At 44.0% G+C, this 15,718-nt stretch overlaps 1 protein-coding gene across 1 annotated transcript in view; it reads left to right on the plus strand.

Annotated features, from left to right (window-relative positions):
• LOC143356082 (uncharacterized) overlaps positions 1–15,281 on the plus strand; it is a 60,739-nt gene extending 45,458 nt beyond the window's left edge. Inside the window, exons 3-9 of the mRNA XM_076791473.1 lie at positions 7,296–7,591; positions 7,912–8,079; positions 8,603–9,718; positions 10,448–10,680; positions 11,656–11,793; positions 12,042–12,312; positions 14,605–15,281. Coding sequence (XP_076647588.1) covers positions 7,296–7,591; positions 7,912–8,079; positions 8,603–9,718; positions 10,448–10,680; positions 11,656–11,793; positions 12,042–12,312; positions 14,605–14,664 — 2,282 coding nt within the window. The 3' untranslated portion in view covers positions 14,665–15,281. The remainder of the gene's footprint in view (positions 1–7,295; positions 7,592–7,911; positions 8,080–8,602; positions 9,719–10,447; positions 10,681–11,655; positions 11,794–12,041; positions 12,313–14,604) is intronic.
• Positions 15,282–15,718: the final 437 nt, after the last annotated feature.

Genomic DNA, 15,718 nt, shown 5'->3' on the forward strand with positions numbered 1-15,718 from the left:
AGCAGCGAGGAAACAGGGCCGGGGGCCAAAAGAAAAAAGGCAGGCGCGTGCGATCAATTTTTCAGCGACGAAATTCATCGGTGATTATTTTTGCACGGGTTCCTCGCGGCGTGCTAGGTCGGAACAGCTTGTCAGGCCTGCGTCGAGCGAAAGTTTGCGCCTCGGCGAGCACGCGCGACGGACATAATCCAGAAAGGGTGTTCACGTTGAAGACTTCACCCTCGCAGTCCACGCGGAACAGGTTGGACCCCCTCCTCTACCCTCTCTCTACCAGCTAGAGTAAATAGAGCCTGCGGAGTTAGAAGTCGCTTGATAAACAGAGGAACGACCGCGTTTAACGGTTTTTCCGAACAATCAACCTGTGTTCCGCGATGTGTGCGGAGGACAAGCCCTATTCGACGACGATTGGATCCTAATTGAGCGGTCGCGATTGAGAAATGAGCTCGATTGACGGGAGAATCGGTGCAGGTCGTTTGAAAACGCTTTGAAATCGATTGGCGATCAGATCGGGACCCGAGTTGGAAATCTGCAGGTGAGAAAAGAGGTAAGGGCGTGAGGTGATGTAGGAGGATGAACGAGGATGTAAGATGGCGCCTGGCCCTGCTGACACTGATGGCACTGATGGTGGCTTTTTCTGTGGTGACATCAGTCTTTCGATCTTTCTGCATCTGTGGATTCTTCTTCAGGGCAGAAAGGTTTTTGTTATCTTGGTCTTACTACGGTTTGCTCTCTTTTGTTTAAATATTGGTCCGAACCTGAGGAGAATGCTGAAGCGTGGCTTCTGACGTTTGTAGAAATATTACCTCGCATTGACTTCTTCGTTCCAGGAAGATCAGAGCGAAAGAAAAATTTAATTTGCGACAATCCTCTTGAAAGATCCTGTTCTTTCTTTTCTAATATACATTGCTGTTTAACGTTATTGAATAAAAAATGGCTAATAATTTGGATAGACATTCTGGTTATTTTGACAAAGTAATGTAGCATAGTCACTTTTAGTGCTCCGTAAACCTCGTGGTAATGCGGGTGTATGCCTTCCACAAACAAATTCCATGTAAAACACGATCGAAACCACACCTCACCAAAAACTCGGTACGAAATTCATATCGTCGTCACTGCGAAAGATCTTCGCAGAGAAAATCTCATTGCTCCCAGCAAGTAGTCCATGCAAATGCGAATTTGCATAAAGACCCCGCCCGTTGCTCACACAACGGGGAGAAATAAATTGCCCGGTAAAATAGCATCGGGATCCGCTAAAAATCCGAAAGAGATGATTCCTCGGGCTGGAAGAGGTGCCATCAGGATCGTGGAATAAATTTGCCGACAATGGGGGTTGCGGCGGTGGGGGGAGGAAGAGGGAGGGGCTTGGTCGCGGGGATAACTGGAATTGAAATAAAGTCGAGGCACGACAAAAGCGAGAAATTCGATACTACTTGAGGCGCGCAAAGTGGAGCAAGCGTTCGAGGGGGTAGGGGCTGCGAGAGTGCGGGGGACGAGGAAAAGCCGAGTCGACGGAAATTCAATAACCAGTAAAAGTTTCCGCGAGAGACACGCTTCTCTCCCCTACCCTCCTCTCTTTCTCTTTTTAATCGTGTCCGCGTCAAAAGAAACAGACGGCCGGCAGACGAAGCGCCGCGCCGTGAAATTAGACGCTCGACAATAATTAATCTGGGTCGTGGGCCGGCGAAAGCGATCGATAGCAAGGATGTTCGACTTCTATTCGATTATTTTGGTTAAGAGATCGATCTTTTGCATCGATTCTCCGTTGTATTCGATTTTTCCCAGAATTTTCCCGTCCGGATATCGCGACGCCTGCTTCGATGCTGTTAAGAACCTGCAGACACCGAGGCGTCGCGTCGTCGTCGACGGGACTTTTTGCCCCGAGGCGTCCCCGAAAGAGGGAGCTGACCTGTATTTTCGGGAGCGATTTTCGTCGTAACGTGCAACTTTAATCCCGATGCGACGCGTCCTCCGTGGATTTTCCCCGATCGATGAATTTCGGGACGCTTCAACTTGTTCTTCTTCGGCTGAGAACTTTGAGAACGATGTTGTCGATGACCTCGGTTTGGGCGGAGGGGTGGAGGAGCTTGTAGACACGTGGGAGCAGTCGTTGACACGTGGATTGTTGAATCAGATGGGGGAAGGGATGGAGGAATTTGTTTGATAGAGTGTGGAATCAGATGGTAATTATTGTGGTGAGGTTCTGTGTCGTGTGGATTCTAGAGAAATTTTTGGTAGCTGGTGTATTGTTGTCGTTAATTGTTAATTATGGTTGGTGACTGTTTTATCGTTCTTGTTTTCCTTAGGCACTAAGTTCGATGCACTCGGTATATTATAAGTAGATTGCGGAGATTTTTGCAAGGTTAAATGTAATGCTCTTCTCATTGCACTAAACCCACAAATCACGATCATAAATAACTCCTGCGACTTTCCTCCCCCATTTCCCAAAAGAGCACAGTACAGCAACAAACCCCAAAAACATTAATGAAAAATAATTCTGTCCTTTCACTCAGCATTCTGTTTAATTATAAACTAACGATCGACAACAAGAGTTAGTGACATTACGTTCCAACAAATCAAATAATTACGATTGTAAATAACTCTTACGACCCACGTTCTCAACTTTCCCAACAGTAATCCCTGCACCGAACCATAAAAATGTGAATTAAGAAGTTTGTCTAAGCCATCCTGTTGAAGGACGTTAAAAAAGTGAAAACCTCGAGTCCTCTCGAGCAGTATCCCCAACGAGAGCCGCCGAGGATTGAACTTAAGGGTTGTTTTCACCCCCCGGCGAACGGAGGATGAGAAGAAGGTGTCAAATATTTTCGCAAAAATTACTTCGTTCTTTAGCTCGTGGTCTGGGAACCTTGAAGCTTCTGAAGGATTCGATGCGACGGCGGGGGAAATTTTCACGGTTGAACCACGGCGTCGACGATGGCGGATTAAAAAATTAACAGCGCAATTTATCGCGGAGGATCCGTTTGCTAAGGTCGTTACGCCGGAGCTCGTCTCCAGCTGATCGATCCTCCCGACAGCCTCGTTTCAGAAAAGCACGGGCTGGAGTGAGGGCTAGAGAGAAAATGGAGTCTGCGGACGGGCATTATTGCGACCGACTGTAGATATGGAAACGGCCGACTCCCTCCTTTCCAACCGGAATATTATTTCGCCAGCGTTTAAGCAAGTGGGTCACGCCGTGCTTCTCGACACGGTTCGGCACGAGCCGAACCCTGCTCCACGAAATTGCGCTCCCGAGTCGCTAATCTGCTTCTTCAACTGCTGCTTCAACGGCCGTTGAACACGACCTGGGTCTCGGGAGACCCGGCGACAAAGCGCCCGTTCAAAACGTTCGCCCGAAAGTCCTATCTTCCGCTTCAAACGAGCCAAATACTTTAATAAATTAACACTAGGTCTACCAATTCGGTAAACTGACCCATTTTCATTTTATTTTCTTCTTGGCGAGCCGCACACAAAAAGGGTCTATTGAAAACTTTGCGACGGTCGGAAAATTTTACCATATGCTCTAAATATAACAAGTATTTTAAGAAATCAACACTAGATCTACCAATTGGATAAACTGTGGTACTTCGATAAATTAACACTAAAATTACCATTTGGTAAACATGACCCATTTCAGGCATCATAAAAATAAGTATAGGATCTTCGACTTCGTTACACAATATCGAACTTGCTAATTCGTATCAGCGAAATGGGAACTCCGATCGAATAAAATAATGTTTCTTATTTTATGACGAATCCGGTGCCTTAATTTCTCCAATATTTTTAAATTATCGGAAACGTGTCACCGGCAACGTTTCTGCAACAGAAAACCGTTAATAGGATTAATTTCGTTCAGCAAATCCGATTCCTCGTATAAATCTTCATAATTTATAATACAAGAAGGCGGAATAAGGATAATGTGGAAAGATAAATGTTTCGGCAATAGGAAGAAAGCAAAGTTCGAAGCAAACAAAACGTCGAAGCAGGTCGATGGATACGAATGCAATTTTTGAAGGAGAGAGAGAGAGAGAGAGAAGCAGGATGCAACGTTCTCGCTGAATTCGCGCCACTTTTTTAATGCTCGGCGAACACGGGACGGGAAGCTTTGATGATTATTGTTGGCCGAATAATGATTACAACGGGGTAGGAGTGCAGAGTGGAAACGCTTTCAAGAGTTGCCGCCACTTTGTTGATCATCCCGGAGTGCTGAAAACACGCTTCGCTTCAGAGCACACCAACGAAATACTTTTTCCGAGAGAAGCTTGTGTAACGATAACTCACCAAAAGAGAATTACAATAAACAGGTTTTGGCGTTGGATTCCCCTTCAACGACCGCTTAAACACTACTGTGGTGGAGGGGGGGGGATGTTTACGTTTCGCGAAACGAGGATAATGCAAACGCGGCCGTCAGGGGATTGTTATTAAAACGCAAATCCAATTGTGAGCTTGGTTTCGGGTACTTACTGCAAGGCAACTTTCACATAGCAAAATATTTAGACAGTGGACATTTATTCTAGTATTTTTGTAGTCAGCAAATTTCATGCATTTATGGCAACATTGGAAGAATTTAAGAATATTGCTACACTAATTTGGATGTATTAGAATCACTGAGAGAAATGCTATATTTTTATTTAATTTCTGTCTCTCATGATTGACTCAGAAAAGTTTTATTCAGCATAAAAGTCCACAGCAAATAAATATTCAATTTTGATCTATTTGAACGCGAAGGCAATGAAGAAAATTGCTTTTTAATAAATCAGAGAATATTTATGTTTTTCAGGCAGAAGGTAGTCTACACTACATAATTGGATTTGAAAATCTCTGTTTTTGGGTCACATTGAACGAAGCAGTGCACTGTCGGTTAAAGCAGCTGTCGCGATGCAATTTCCCCTTAAAGATGAAGAATGAGGATCTAATCCCTTCATAATGACGCGTGGCTCGAGTCTTCTGTAACAGTCCATCTTCCACAGCGCTTCAATTTTGAAAAGGAGTTCATGATTTGAATTAAAAATTTTTTAAACGATTTTTCATCGAAACGACCCAAAGTCTATCGTTTAAAAATAAAAAAAAAATGAATAAAACTGATTATTGGGTTAATAAATGGGTTAAATGAATTACTCGATACTCCAGGAACAATATATTTAAAAACTTCCATCCCGAAGCAATATTTCATTTACATTAAAGAAAATGAGAACGGTAAAAACAGGAATTGCTAAAAGCACCTTTTATACGGTTATATCAGATAATATAAAAATACGATTTTGTACGAGGAGCTAAAAATGAATTATATCGACATCTTAATACTCCGGCAGTAATAAATATTTAAACTTTTCTCTCGAGGCAGTATTTCACTATAGAAAAATCACGAGAATAAAAGCATGAATTACTAAAGGTAATTTTTACCCAATTATATCGTCTCATATGGAAATGTGATTTTTCAAGGAACTAAAATTGTATTACAGTATAACCTCGTTTATACGTTACACCGATACTCCAGTGTCCACAAATTTTGCAATTTCCACCGAAGAAGCAACGCGTCAATCACTTCAAGCAGAACCGTCCGAAGAAACTCAAGAATTGCTGCGCAGTAATTAAAAGACGATTAAATAGAAAAATATCGTTTTCCGCGAAGAATCAACAGCTGTTCCATTCAAAAGGCACGCGGTTCACGCGACCGAATGAAATCCAAAGAGCGGGGTTATTCCACGAAAGGCCGGCGTTAATGACTGGTTTTTACGACTGCCGTCCATCCGGTTGTATCGGCGGTCTGCAGACGGTCTGCGGTATCTCATCGGCATGGAATTTGCATGTACCTCGAAGAGGAGAGCACACCCACGCGTCCAACCGGGTAATTCCATCCCCGAGTCTCTAGCTGTTCGCCTCGTGACACGTTCGTTTCGCTTTGCTGTGACTCAGACTACTTGATTTCGAAACACGGTCACGTTTCTGGCAAAAACAATGCGCCTTTATTACAGTGCGTTCCCTCCTGTCCACTTGCAACTCCAGTTTCGGGGGTCGGCGAACTACAGCGGCTCTAGAAACCGTTGACACACTAAATTTCCATGTTTCGCATTTTGAAGATAAAACGCGTCTTCGGTTTACCGCTCACGAAATCACCATCCAACATAATGCAAGAACATCTACTGTGCCTATATTAATTATACTTATTTTTAAAGCATAGAGAATATTAAAAAAAAGATATTGAATTTTTTCCATTAAGTTATATATCTCATTTTTAATATTCGCTATGCTCTAAAAATAAGTGTAATAAATATGGGCACAGTCATCGGTACCCCCACAGTAATTGGATCCCTTACTTGCAAAAGTAGGGGCTTCAGGGCTTCAAGGGAAAATCGAGAATCGTGTCGATGCTTTCTGCAGCCACTGTATGCAGTATTTGTATCACGCAGCGGGCAATTTGGGGTTGCCACCCCGTCCGAAATTTGTCGCAGGAACAAACCGGCGAATATAAATTCCCTGCTGCATAAATGTATTAAGGTCGTGTAAACGCGACGGGTACGCGACGCTCCTTTAGGGAATGGTCGTTGTCAATTTTGTAGGGCGAGTCGTACCCGTCGTTCTTTGCTCTTCATTCTTTCTACGGGGGAAGAAACTTTTAATTGAATTTCTTCCCCTGACTGCAGAAAATTTCGCGTTACCCTTGAACGAAGGGGATCAAAGCGGTGCCAAGCCTTTGAAGTTTACCTTGACGGCAGCATCGACAGGGAGTTTTGCAGCTGTCGGCCGCTGCAACGGCGAATATCAATGAACCACCGATGCCTGTTCGTTAATCGAGACTTACAATTAGTAGGATTGTTTAATTCGATGTAATAATACGGTGCATAATCTATATTATCGCATAATGTTCTATTAATCACCCTAATCACGCCGATACTGAGTTTAAAACTGGGGGTTGCCATCTGAATCCAGCTAATGGACGTTCTGCGTATATAATGTCATCAGTGCTAAATTTGTTATTCTAATTTTTAGGAATGTTAAGAACCGTACTTCAGTAAATGAATCATAGAACATTGAAGAATACTATTATGTTACTTTTGAGAGCCTGTAAGGGATGCAAAGAATTTTTATTGTGTATAAAGATGCACAATTTATGATTGAAATTATTCAATATTGGTCGCCGAGCAACTACGGTATTAGTAGAAGGGTAGTTTAACCCTCATACGTTCCTCAGGTGAAAATTCACCCATTTATCGCTTCTAGACGACGCGAAAACAGGAGTACGATTAAAATAATAAGGTACTCGAGGGAAATGATTAAATGAGGGATGCTCTTTCTTGCAGGTACCTATCAAGGCCAGTGGCACCGTGGAATGAGGCACGGCTATGGCGTAAGAGCAAGCGCACCGTTCGGTTTAGCGAGTCATTACAAGCCATCGAAGCAAGTCAGGGCGTCATTGACGTCCTTGAGGAGTGCCGATGGTGGAGGACCCGTCGCACCGACGCCGGAACCAACGGACAAGAGGGACCGTCGGGTTGACGACAGCAGGGGTGGTTTTGTACTGAAAGCTAGAAGCGACGATCCTCCAGCCAGGAGGAAGAGTCTGACGGAAAAGTCCTTGAAGAAAGGAATCCTCTCGGTAAAGTGTAATTTTCATCCCGAAATCTCTTACAAACCTTCTTTTAGTAGAGAGTACAAATTAAAAACAATATTCCATATGTACCCCCTTCCTCATGCGACTTTTGGTACCTGTAATACCGAGTACAGTATCACCGAGATATTTGTGATCGTGTTCGTATTCAGCGCATCGAAACGTATAGAATGACGTATAATAGGTATCAAAAGCTTGGGGGGGATTGTAAAGTTCAGCTTTGTTCTGTATTCTTGGCCCTTTTCCGGGCCCACAGTTTCTGTACGATTAACGAGACCATGCTCTTTACAGTACAATTATGATTTCAGGGGCTGAAAATTCGAAAACAGAGGAGCACAGGTGACTTGGAGAAACGCGGCACCGGTGGCAGTATTAGAAGCAACGCAAGCTCGGCGTCATGGATGTCGACGGAAAGCTCGCAGAGCCAAGCATCGGCATCCGTTCACACGGACAGCAACGCGTCCTTTGTCATCGAGGTACACGTTACTATAGTACACTCTCTAAATCCCTAGCCACTGTGGAAGCGTGTTACCATAGTACAATCTCTAAATCCCTAGCTACTGTGCTCCCTTCCGAGAAAGTACATTGAACGTCACTAAAGAGAAAGGAACACTCGAAAAAGAACGTGGGCAGAGCGGGAGGGTTACCTTAAGTCGGATGAAAAATAAGGGTTGCAAGAAAAAGTATAATGCCGAAAGAGCGGCGGGCTCATTATTTCTACCGGCATTGTTAAATTTTTGATATAATTTCTACAATGTACCGGGACAAAAATGTTAATGACGCTTCACGATGTTTGACTTCGTTTCGCGTCCCATAGGGTTCGTAATAAATTGAGCAAGTTCGATTCTCGTGTCTGTGAATTATTTAACGTTCATTGAAACTCGTTTACTTGTGAAACACAGTGAATCGGCGTCTCATCTCGACGCGAGCACCTTTCCTACCCGAAAATGAAAGACCCAACACAATTGACAGTTTCTAACCTGAAAATGCTCGTTGCAGGACGAGCAGATGGATGCCTCGGTAACGGAGACCTACCTGGGCGAATGGAAGAACGACAAAAGAACCGGGTTCGGTATATCGGAGCGCAGCGACGGTCTCCGGTACGAGGGCGAATGGTTCAACAACCGTAAGTACGGCTACGGTGTGACAACGTTCCGCGACGGCACGAAAGAGGAGGGCAAGTACAAGAACAACGTGCTGATTACAAGCCAGAAGAAGAAGCACCTGTTCCTGATCAGATCGGCGAAGTTCCGCGAGAGGATAGAGGCTGCGGTGAACGCTGCTCAGAGAGCCAGCAAGATCGCTCTTCAGAAAGCAGATATCGCGATCTCCAGAGCGGCGGCAGCTCGCGGACGAGCAGAATTGGCGGACATCGGAGCCGAACACGCGAGAGAGGACTCGGAACTGGCTCAGCAGACAGCGAAGCAATTTGCGCCGGACTTCCGGCAGCCTGGGCTCGAGAGGTTACGGAACAGGGAGATCCCTAAGTACGTGCCACCACCGCAGGACACCGTTCCAGGGAAGAGCATTCTTCAAAAGGCCAGCAGCATGGACCAAGCTGGTCCCCAGGGTCCCACGAAAAGCCCGATACCCTCTATGGAGCCCACGTCGACGACCAACACGTCCACCGTGAGCAACATGATGCAGTCGATTAGGAGGGCCAGCATGAAGCAGAACCAGCTGCCGCAGAATCCTTTGTTGACCAATCAGCTGCCCCAGAACCAGACCACGTTGCCGCAGAATCAGCTGACACAGAATCAGATACCCACCCAGGTGACTCCCGCGCAGCTCGTGAACCAGTTGCCGCTGAGCCAGCTGAATCAGACTACCCTGAGCGGACAGAACATTTACCAAACGCAGTTCCCGCAGCAGATGACCCAGAATCCCATGCCGCCCGGCCAGTACCCTAACAGTTTACCGAATCAGTATCAGCAGCCGGGACAGTATCCCGGGGCCCCGTTCGTCCCGCAATCTCAGTTCCCTGTTCAGGGTAGTCCGTACGGTCAGCCGCAGTACCAACCTATCATCCCGCCACAGGCGGACCCGTACTCTTATCAACAGCAGCAGGCTAGCCCCCAAGGCTATCAGAATATGCAGGCTTATCCCAATCAGCAGGTGATCTACTATCTGTCGGTCTGCTTGCCTGCCCGTACGCTCTGTTTGACTTGACGGGATTTTCTAATACGAGTGATCCGATCGAGTTTGTTTGATCTGGTTCTTGTGTTGGACACGTGATCACTAGACACCGGATCTTTATGCTGAACACAAATTTTCTATCTGAATTCCAACAAGGTGGAGCCATGTGAAAATTTATTTTCTTTCTCAGTACGTTTAATAGGTTGAACGTAATACAATATTTTTAAATTCTTCTAATGTTTTTACAGTTTTAAATTACATCTGCTGTCTAGCGATCACGGTAGACTGCGGATTTTAAAAACATTTGTAAAGTAATACAATAAGTAATTTTGAAATTCTTCAAATGTTCATTCTAGTTATGAATGCATAAAATCTGCAGTCCAGTGATTAGAACGTCCACAAGAGTGTTAAGTTTTGTTCTGATGACACAGTTTGGATGACATATTTTCTTCATCATCCTACTGGTCATAGTTGCCCGGCTGGATAGTCCACATTGACGTCCCCATGACCCCCAAAGAAGGCTAACACCCGGATGATGCGTGATTAATTAGTGTTCGTCCGATCCTCGGGACAATTTGACAGATTTTTCTCGAATTCGGAGAAACCAATTAAACTGGAAAATCGAGGATCAATCGCTTTTGAGATGCTGTGCTACAGCTTCGGCGACGCGAGTGTGTCGCGGCGCTAACTCTGTCGGATTTATTTCAGATGACACTACCCAATCAGTACGGGCCTGGTCAGATGAACCAATACGGTTCCCAGCAGCTATACGGACAACAACAACCACCGCTACAACAACAAACACAGGTTCCGCAACAGTATCAGCCCGACGGGATCGGTGACGCACAACGACCACCGAGTTCGACGAGTATACGAAGAAACAGCAGGGTCTTGACCCCGCAAGATCGACCCGGGACTATTGGCCAGACTCTGAACGACAGGTCTCGACCTTACCTATCGACCACTGAAAAATATTCTCGGTTTTCGAAAGATAAATTTACCGCAACCCATAAACCACGGTATAAATGTTTATCGGGGTCTGTTGACGCATTGCCGGCCAGATATCTACTTACCATTGGCTATTTATTTGACGCAAATATTTTCCAGTTATACACGCCCTCCGGTTATAGCCGAAAATCATTACCGTGCCAAGTATCTTACTTCGGGAAGTTTATGCATTTTTCTGATTTTATAGACACTTTGTTCCTTCGACAATACTGTATTAGATTTAATTAGATTTTATGATTTTTTTCAATACGTTTATTAGCACTGCTCGTTTCGGTAACAGTTTTCACAGTTGTAACTGGACTGTGGATTTTACGCACTTCTAGCAAAATAGGTAAAACACAAAACTGAATATATTGAAAGAATTTAAAAAAATTGTTATACTATTTTTCGACTTGTTGGGATTATTAAAATACATTAGTTTTTGTGTCCTATAATTGTCTCAGAAAATTGTTATCTACATAAAAGTCGAGTTATCGAAACATTCTATTAAACGTAACATATCCTCTCACAAAGACGAAAACAAAATATCTCAGAAAAATGATACGACTAGTAATGAGCGTGTTAATTATTACGTTGGGTTGGTCAGAAAGTCTTCTCGCATGTGTTAATGTTGGTAGGTAAGTTCTACATCGTTGAATCGACACGAATAAAATACAATCGATGTCTATTCTATTCGAAAACCTTCTACCATCTCGTAGAGTCTTCGTACTGTTGTAATATTTGTTGTTACGAATAATACCAGACCAAAGAGAAGAATGCAAAGACTTCGTGGCCAACATAAAAGATGCATAAAGTTCCTGCGATCGAGACGGAAGATTTTATTGCTCGTAACTCGCCCGTAGCGGGCAGACTCTTGGTTCGCAGCGACCTGATTCTAATTCGGCCGGTTCCGATCGATCGTTTTACAGACTAGATCATTATAAGAGGCCGCCAAGCCGTGATAGTTCCGTGGATCGTTACGCTAGAGCGCATACCCGGCTGACTGGATCGAGGCAGCCGTCCGTTGATAAAACCATCACGAATCCGCCCCAAGATATGCTCGACAGGTAACTATAGTATATTCCCTATCCAACCGAAGAAAATCGTGAAAAATGCTTTTCGCATTTGACGAATAATTTTTTTAGACGTATTCGAAACAACATATTTCCAGTATTTTGTGACTTATTTTATCTCGCAAGAAATCATCCCCTAAGTCTTTCTATTTGTTTTATTTCTTTGTGAAAACAATTTTTCTGGGGATTAATATTTTTGTGCAGCTGCGATTACGAGATAAAATATTGATTTCTGAATGCAGATCAACGAGAGCACCGAGCGCGATCCGATCAGGGACACCTCTGAACGGATCCGTGGTGGGCAGCGGCACCGCGACGCCAACGTACGTCGCCTCGACTTCCAGTCAGTTCGAAGGTGCTTTGCTGAAGAATCGTGGCCTTGGACAAGACATCCTACCGAGCCAGGGACAGCCTAAGCGTACCGAAAGCCTCTACGTCGCTCCCGGACGCGGTCCAATCGCATCCGGTGGCGGTGGCGGTGGCGGCGGCGGCGGCGGGGGCGGAGTACCGAAGGTGAGTCCTCTTACTATAGTAATTGATCAACACCGTATAGATATTATTACATTTATTTATTACATATTCCTATATGTCACGCGATACCGTCGTCCTGGCACATGCCTCACGAGGCGAGGGAAGCGGGCCCTGAATCTCTTGGATCATGAATTTCATATTCCGTACCTCATCGTTGTGTAATCAAATTGAAATACACTAAGCAATATTGTTATAATAACAATAGTGTAACGTGACACTGTACATTGCTTTTCCGAAGAAGAGACTAGAAGTCTCTAATGCACTTATGATAGCAGCAATGTAACATAACACTACAATGTTTTCTCGATATATGTCAACAACGCGGGTCTTGCCAGCGACATATATCGTCCAGGAGATACTCTGTTCTTTGATCCGCGCTGAACGTCGTAGCAAACCCGTATTATGTTTGCACTCCTCGGCGTCCGGGGCCTCTCGAGTATATCCCGCGGTAGTGGGGATAGTTCTGCGACTTTTGTCAGCCAGGTATTTGCGACATATATCGAGAAAATACTGTATAACTCGTTAGTTTGCAAATTTTAAATGTACTAGATGGCATTGTCGTAAAAGTAATATAAGATGACATTACATAACAGTCTCATTTAACAGAGTGTCTTATTAAAAACAAAACCGCATTGCTCCGGACTTTGCATTAATAATAACATACCACAAAAACACAACAATCAACTATTAGCTCTCGCAACGTTACGAAATATGTATGCATTTGCATTCAAAGTACATCGTTTAAGAATAAGACCTCCGACATTATTTTGTTATCGCTAAAGTTCATACTACACATCGTTACGCAAATGTTTATGCAAATTACGTACAGGCTGGTCTACAAAATCGCGAGAACACTGAAACAACTATTTTCTATGAAATCGAGTAGATACTGAAACAAATATCTCATAATTCGTTAATTGTTGTTAAATAAATAACGAAAGAGATCCAAGAAGATGAAAGGCCCGTTTTCCGCCCGAATCTCCCTTAGTGCATCATTTAGGCGTTTGTCACTCTCTTCATGAAACTCCCCCGAATTACGAATTCTCCGGGAAACGTCGAAATAAGAGATGGTACCGCGGTTTCATCGTAAACGGGGATATTTCGGCGAACCTCGAGCCGACGAGACGCTTTTCCGGGGAGATCGGAAATACCGCGGCCCCGTCACACAGGATAACAATCGTGCGACTGTTACTCGTTCACTCACGCGTACCATCCGAGTTTATGGCCCGGCAACGTTTTCTCACGAAAAGGAAATGCCATCGGGCCGACGTAACCGCCTCTATACAGCTCCGAGAATTCCAAGTAGAGATCACCGATCCACCTAACCGCCACGTAGACTGTTCAATCGATCGGTACTGTAGATCTTTGCCACCAAAATACTCGAATTCGGTCGCTTCACTATGCCTGCTGATTAGTCGCATCGTACGATTTTTCTCTAAACCCTTTAGCTGTCGAATAAAATCTTTGCTTCGCTGGCAGTGCCGCCCAGGTGACGATTTCGATGAAACTTGCATAAACTGAGACCTTGGAAAGTATTTCACATAATACATTTCTTTAGTGTTCATTCGTTTATATTTCTAGGGTGAGAAAAAGTTTCTTCGTAAAGACAGATTTTTAAAAAATTCTTTAATTCACTGTACTGCAAGAGTCTTCCTCGTTAGTATCGTACTCGGAAAATAAATGTTACATTTCTTATAAAACCTAATATTAACAATTTTAATCCTACCACATTTTTAACCTTCAAGTCAAATAATGTATTATACTGCTAGGGGTAGTTTTCAAATGAACATAAAGAATTATCGAATTTCGTTTTGATGTAAGTTTTGTCAGAATCGGAATCTCTTTGGCGGCACTCCTTGTCAGTATAGTTGCGCGGTAGTTGCTAGCTAGCGACCAAGACTTAACCTTGCACATCCGGTTCTTGTTGCCACCGTAATCGAGTGGTTTCGATGATAAACGATCGACGAGGATTTTTCCGGAGATCGGGGAACGATTTCGAGCGTTTCCTCGCAGAGTTTTACAGGGCCATCGGATCGACCACGGTTCTACGACCATAAAGCTTCCCCCCGTGATTCGATGCTACCCTAAACGACCTCCTACCTCCTGACACACGTATCTCATCATCTCGACCATCCACAGAGCCCCGTGAAACAACCAACCAAAGAATATATTTTGCCTCCCACTGTATTTTGTATCTTTTCTCTTCTCTGTCGATTTTGTCTGTCTGTGTAACTGTGTGGCATTTTGTGCTGTGTTCTGTGCATGCCATCCCAGGACGCAGGCCGGACGGTCCCCGCCTTCGCCGCAACGTCGAAGGGCCGCGCAACCCTATGAGTATAAGTATTATAAATAAATAATGTACACACTGCGATCTGCGAGAGGAGGCGAAGCTCAAGCCGCGTTTCGTCGCGTGTTCACTCGAGTCCTAGAAAAGAAGCGGCTCTCGCGATCTCACCCTGGACGTCTCGGCGATGTCTGATCTTTAGGGGATGTTCCGCAAGAGGGTTAGGGTACTTTGATGCCCAGGGGTGGTGTCTGGGAAGCGTTTAGCGAGGGTAATTTAGATTAAGATCCCTCGTGCTGATGGACGGACGGAGACGTAGGTAGATTTACGCTCGTTCGAGGATTTTATACACTTTATTTTTTTATAATTTTAGTGCTCAGTGTAGGCCCTAGTATATATACAATGTTAGAACCCCCAGTTTAGCGAAGTGTACCTTACAGGGTCTAATATTTGTTGGTAGTGTTCATTCGACTATTTCGCTCTTCACGGTCCTCCATTCAATGAACTGTTTTATTTAACAGTTTCTTGTAAATATTATTCTTTAGGGTAGTTGAAGGTACAAATTATTAATCGTTTGTGGGATAAGCCTATGGGGATTCGTGAAGAAAATTGTTATTATTTTATACTGTTGATCTCTCAAGGGATTCTTTAACGGTCGAAAATTAAGTCTGCATTTAATCGTAGTCATTTTATGCTACATTATATACTCATTAGTAAATAAATGTACAAAAGTTAGATATATGAAGTGTCACTCTTTCAGCCCGTTGGGCTTTTGTGAAATTTTTTAACAGATACAATCAATTCTGTTGCACCTGTACAAAAATCATTCCCAATGAAACACAGTCAAAATGAACAAACGAACGTGCTACCTTGCATCCTAATAAAAGAGGATACAGCATTTCTCCCCAAGAGACTGTACAGCAAAGTACCACTCCTCAATACCCAGACAAGATAGTCTAGAACAAACCTAACAATAGAGCCTAATGATCGTCCCGTCCACCGGTACGTTAATTTAACCAATTGTTCGTCGTGTCGCAGTGTATCTAGTGTTCATAGAGTTCAATGTCGCAGGGTGTAACGTTGTGTTCCGTGTAACCGAGGCTA

Source organism: Halictus rubicundus, chromosome 8, assembly GCF_050948215.1.
Source record: "Halictus rubicundus isolate RS-2024b chromosome 8, iyHalRubi1_principal, whole genome shotgun sequence".
Taxonomy (NCBI): Eukaryota; Metazoa; Arthropoda; class Insecta; order Hymenoptera; family Halictidae; genus Halictus; species Halictus rubicundus.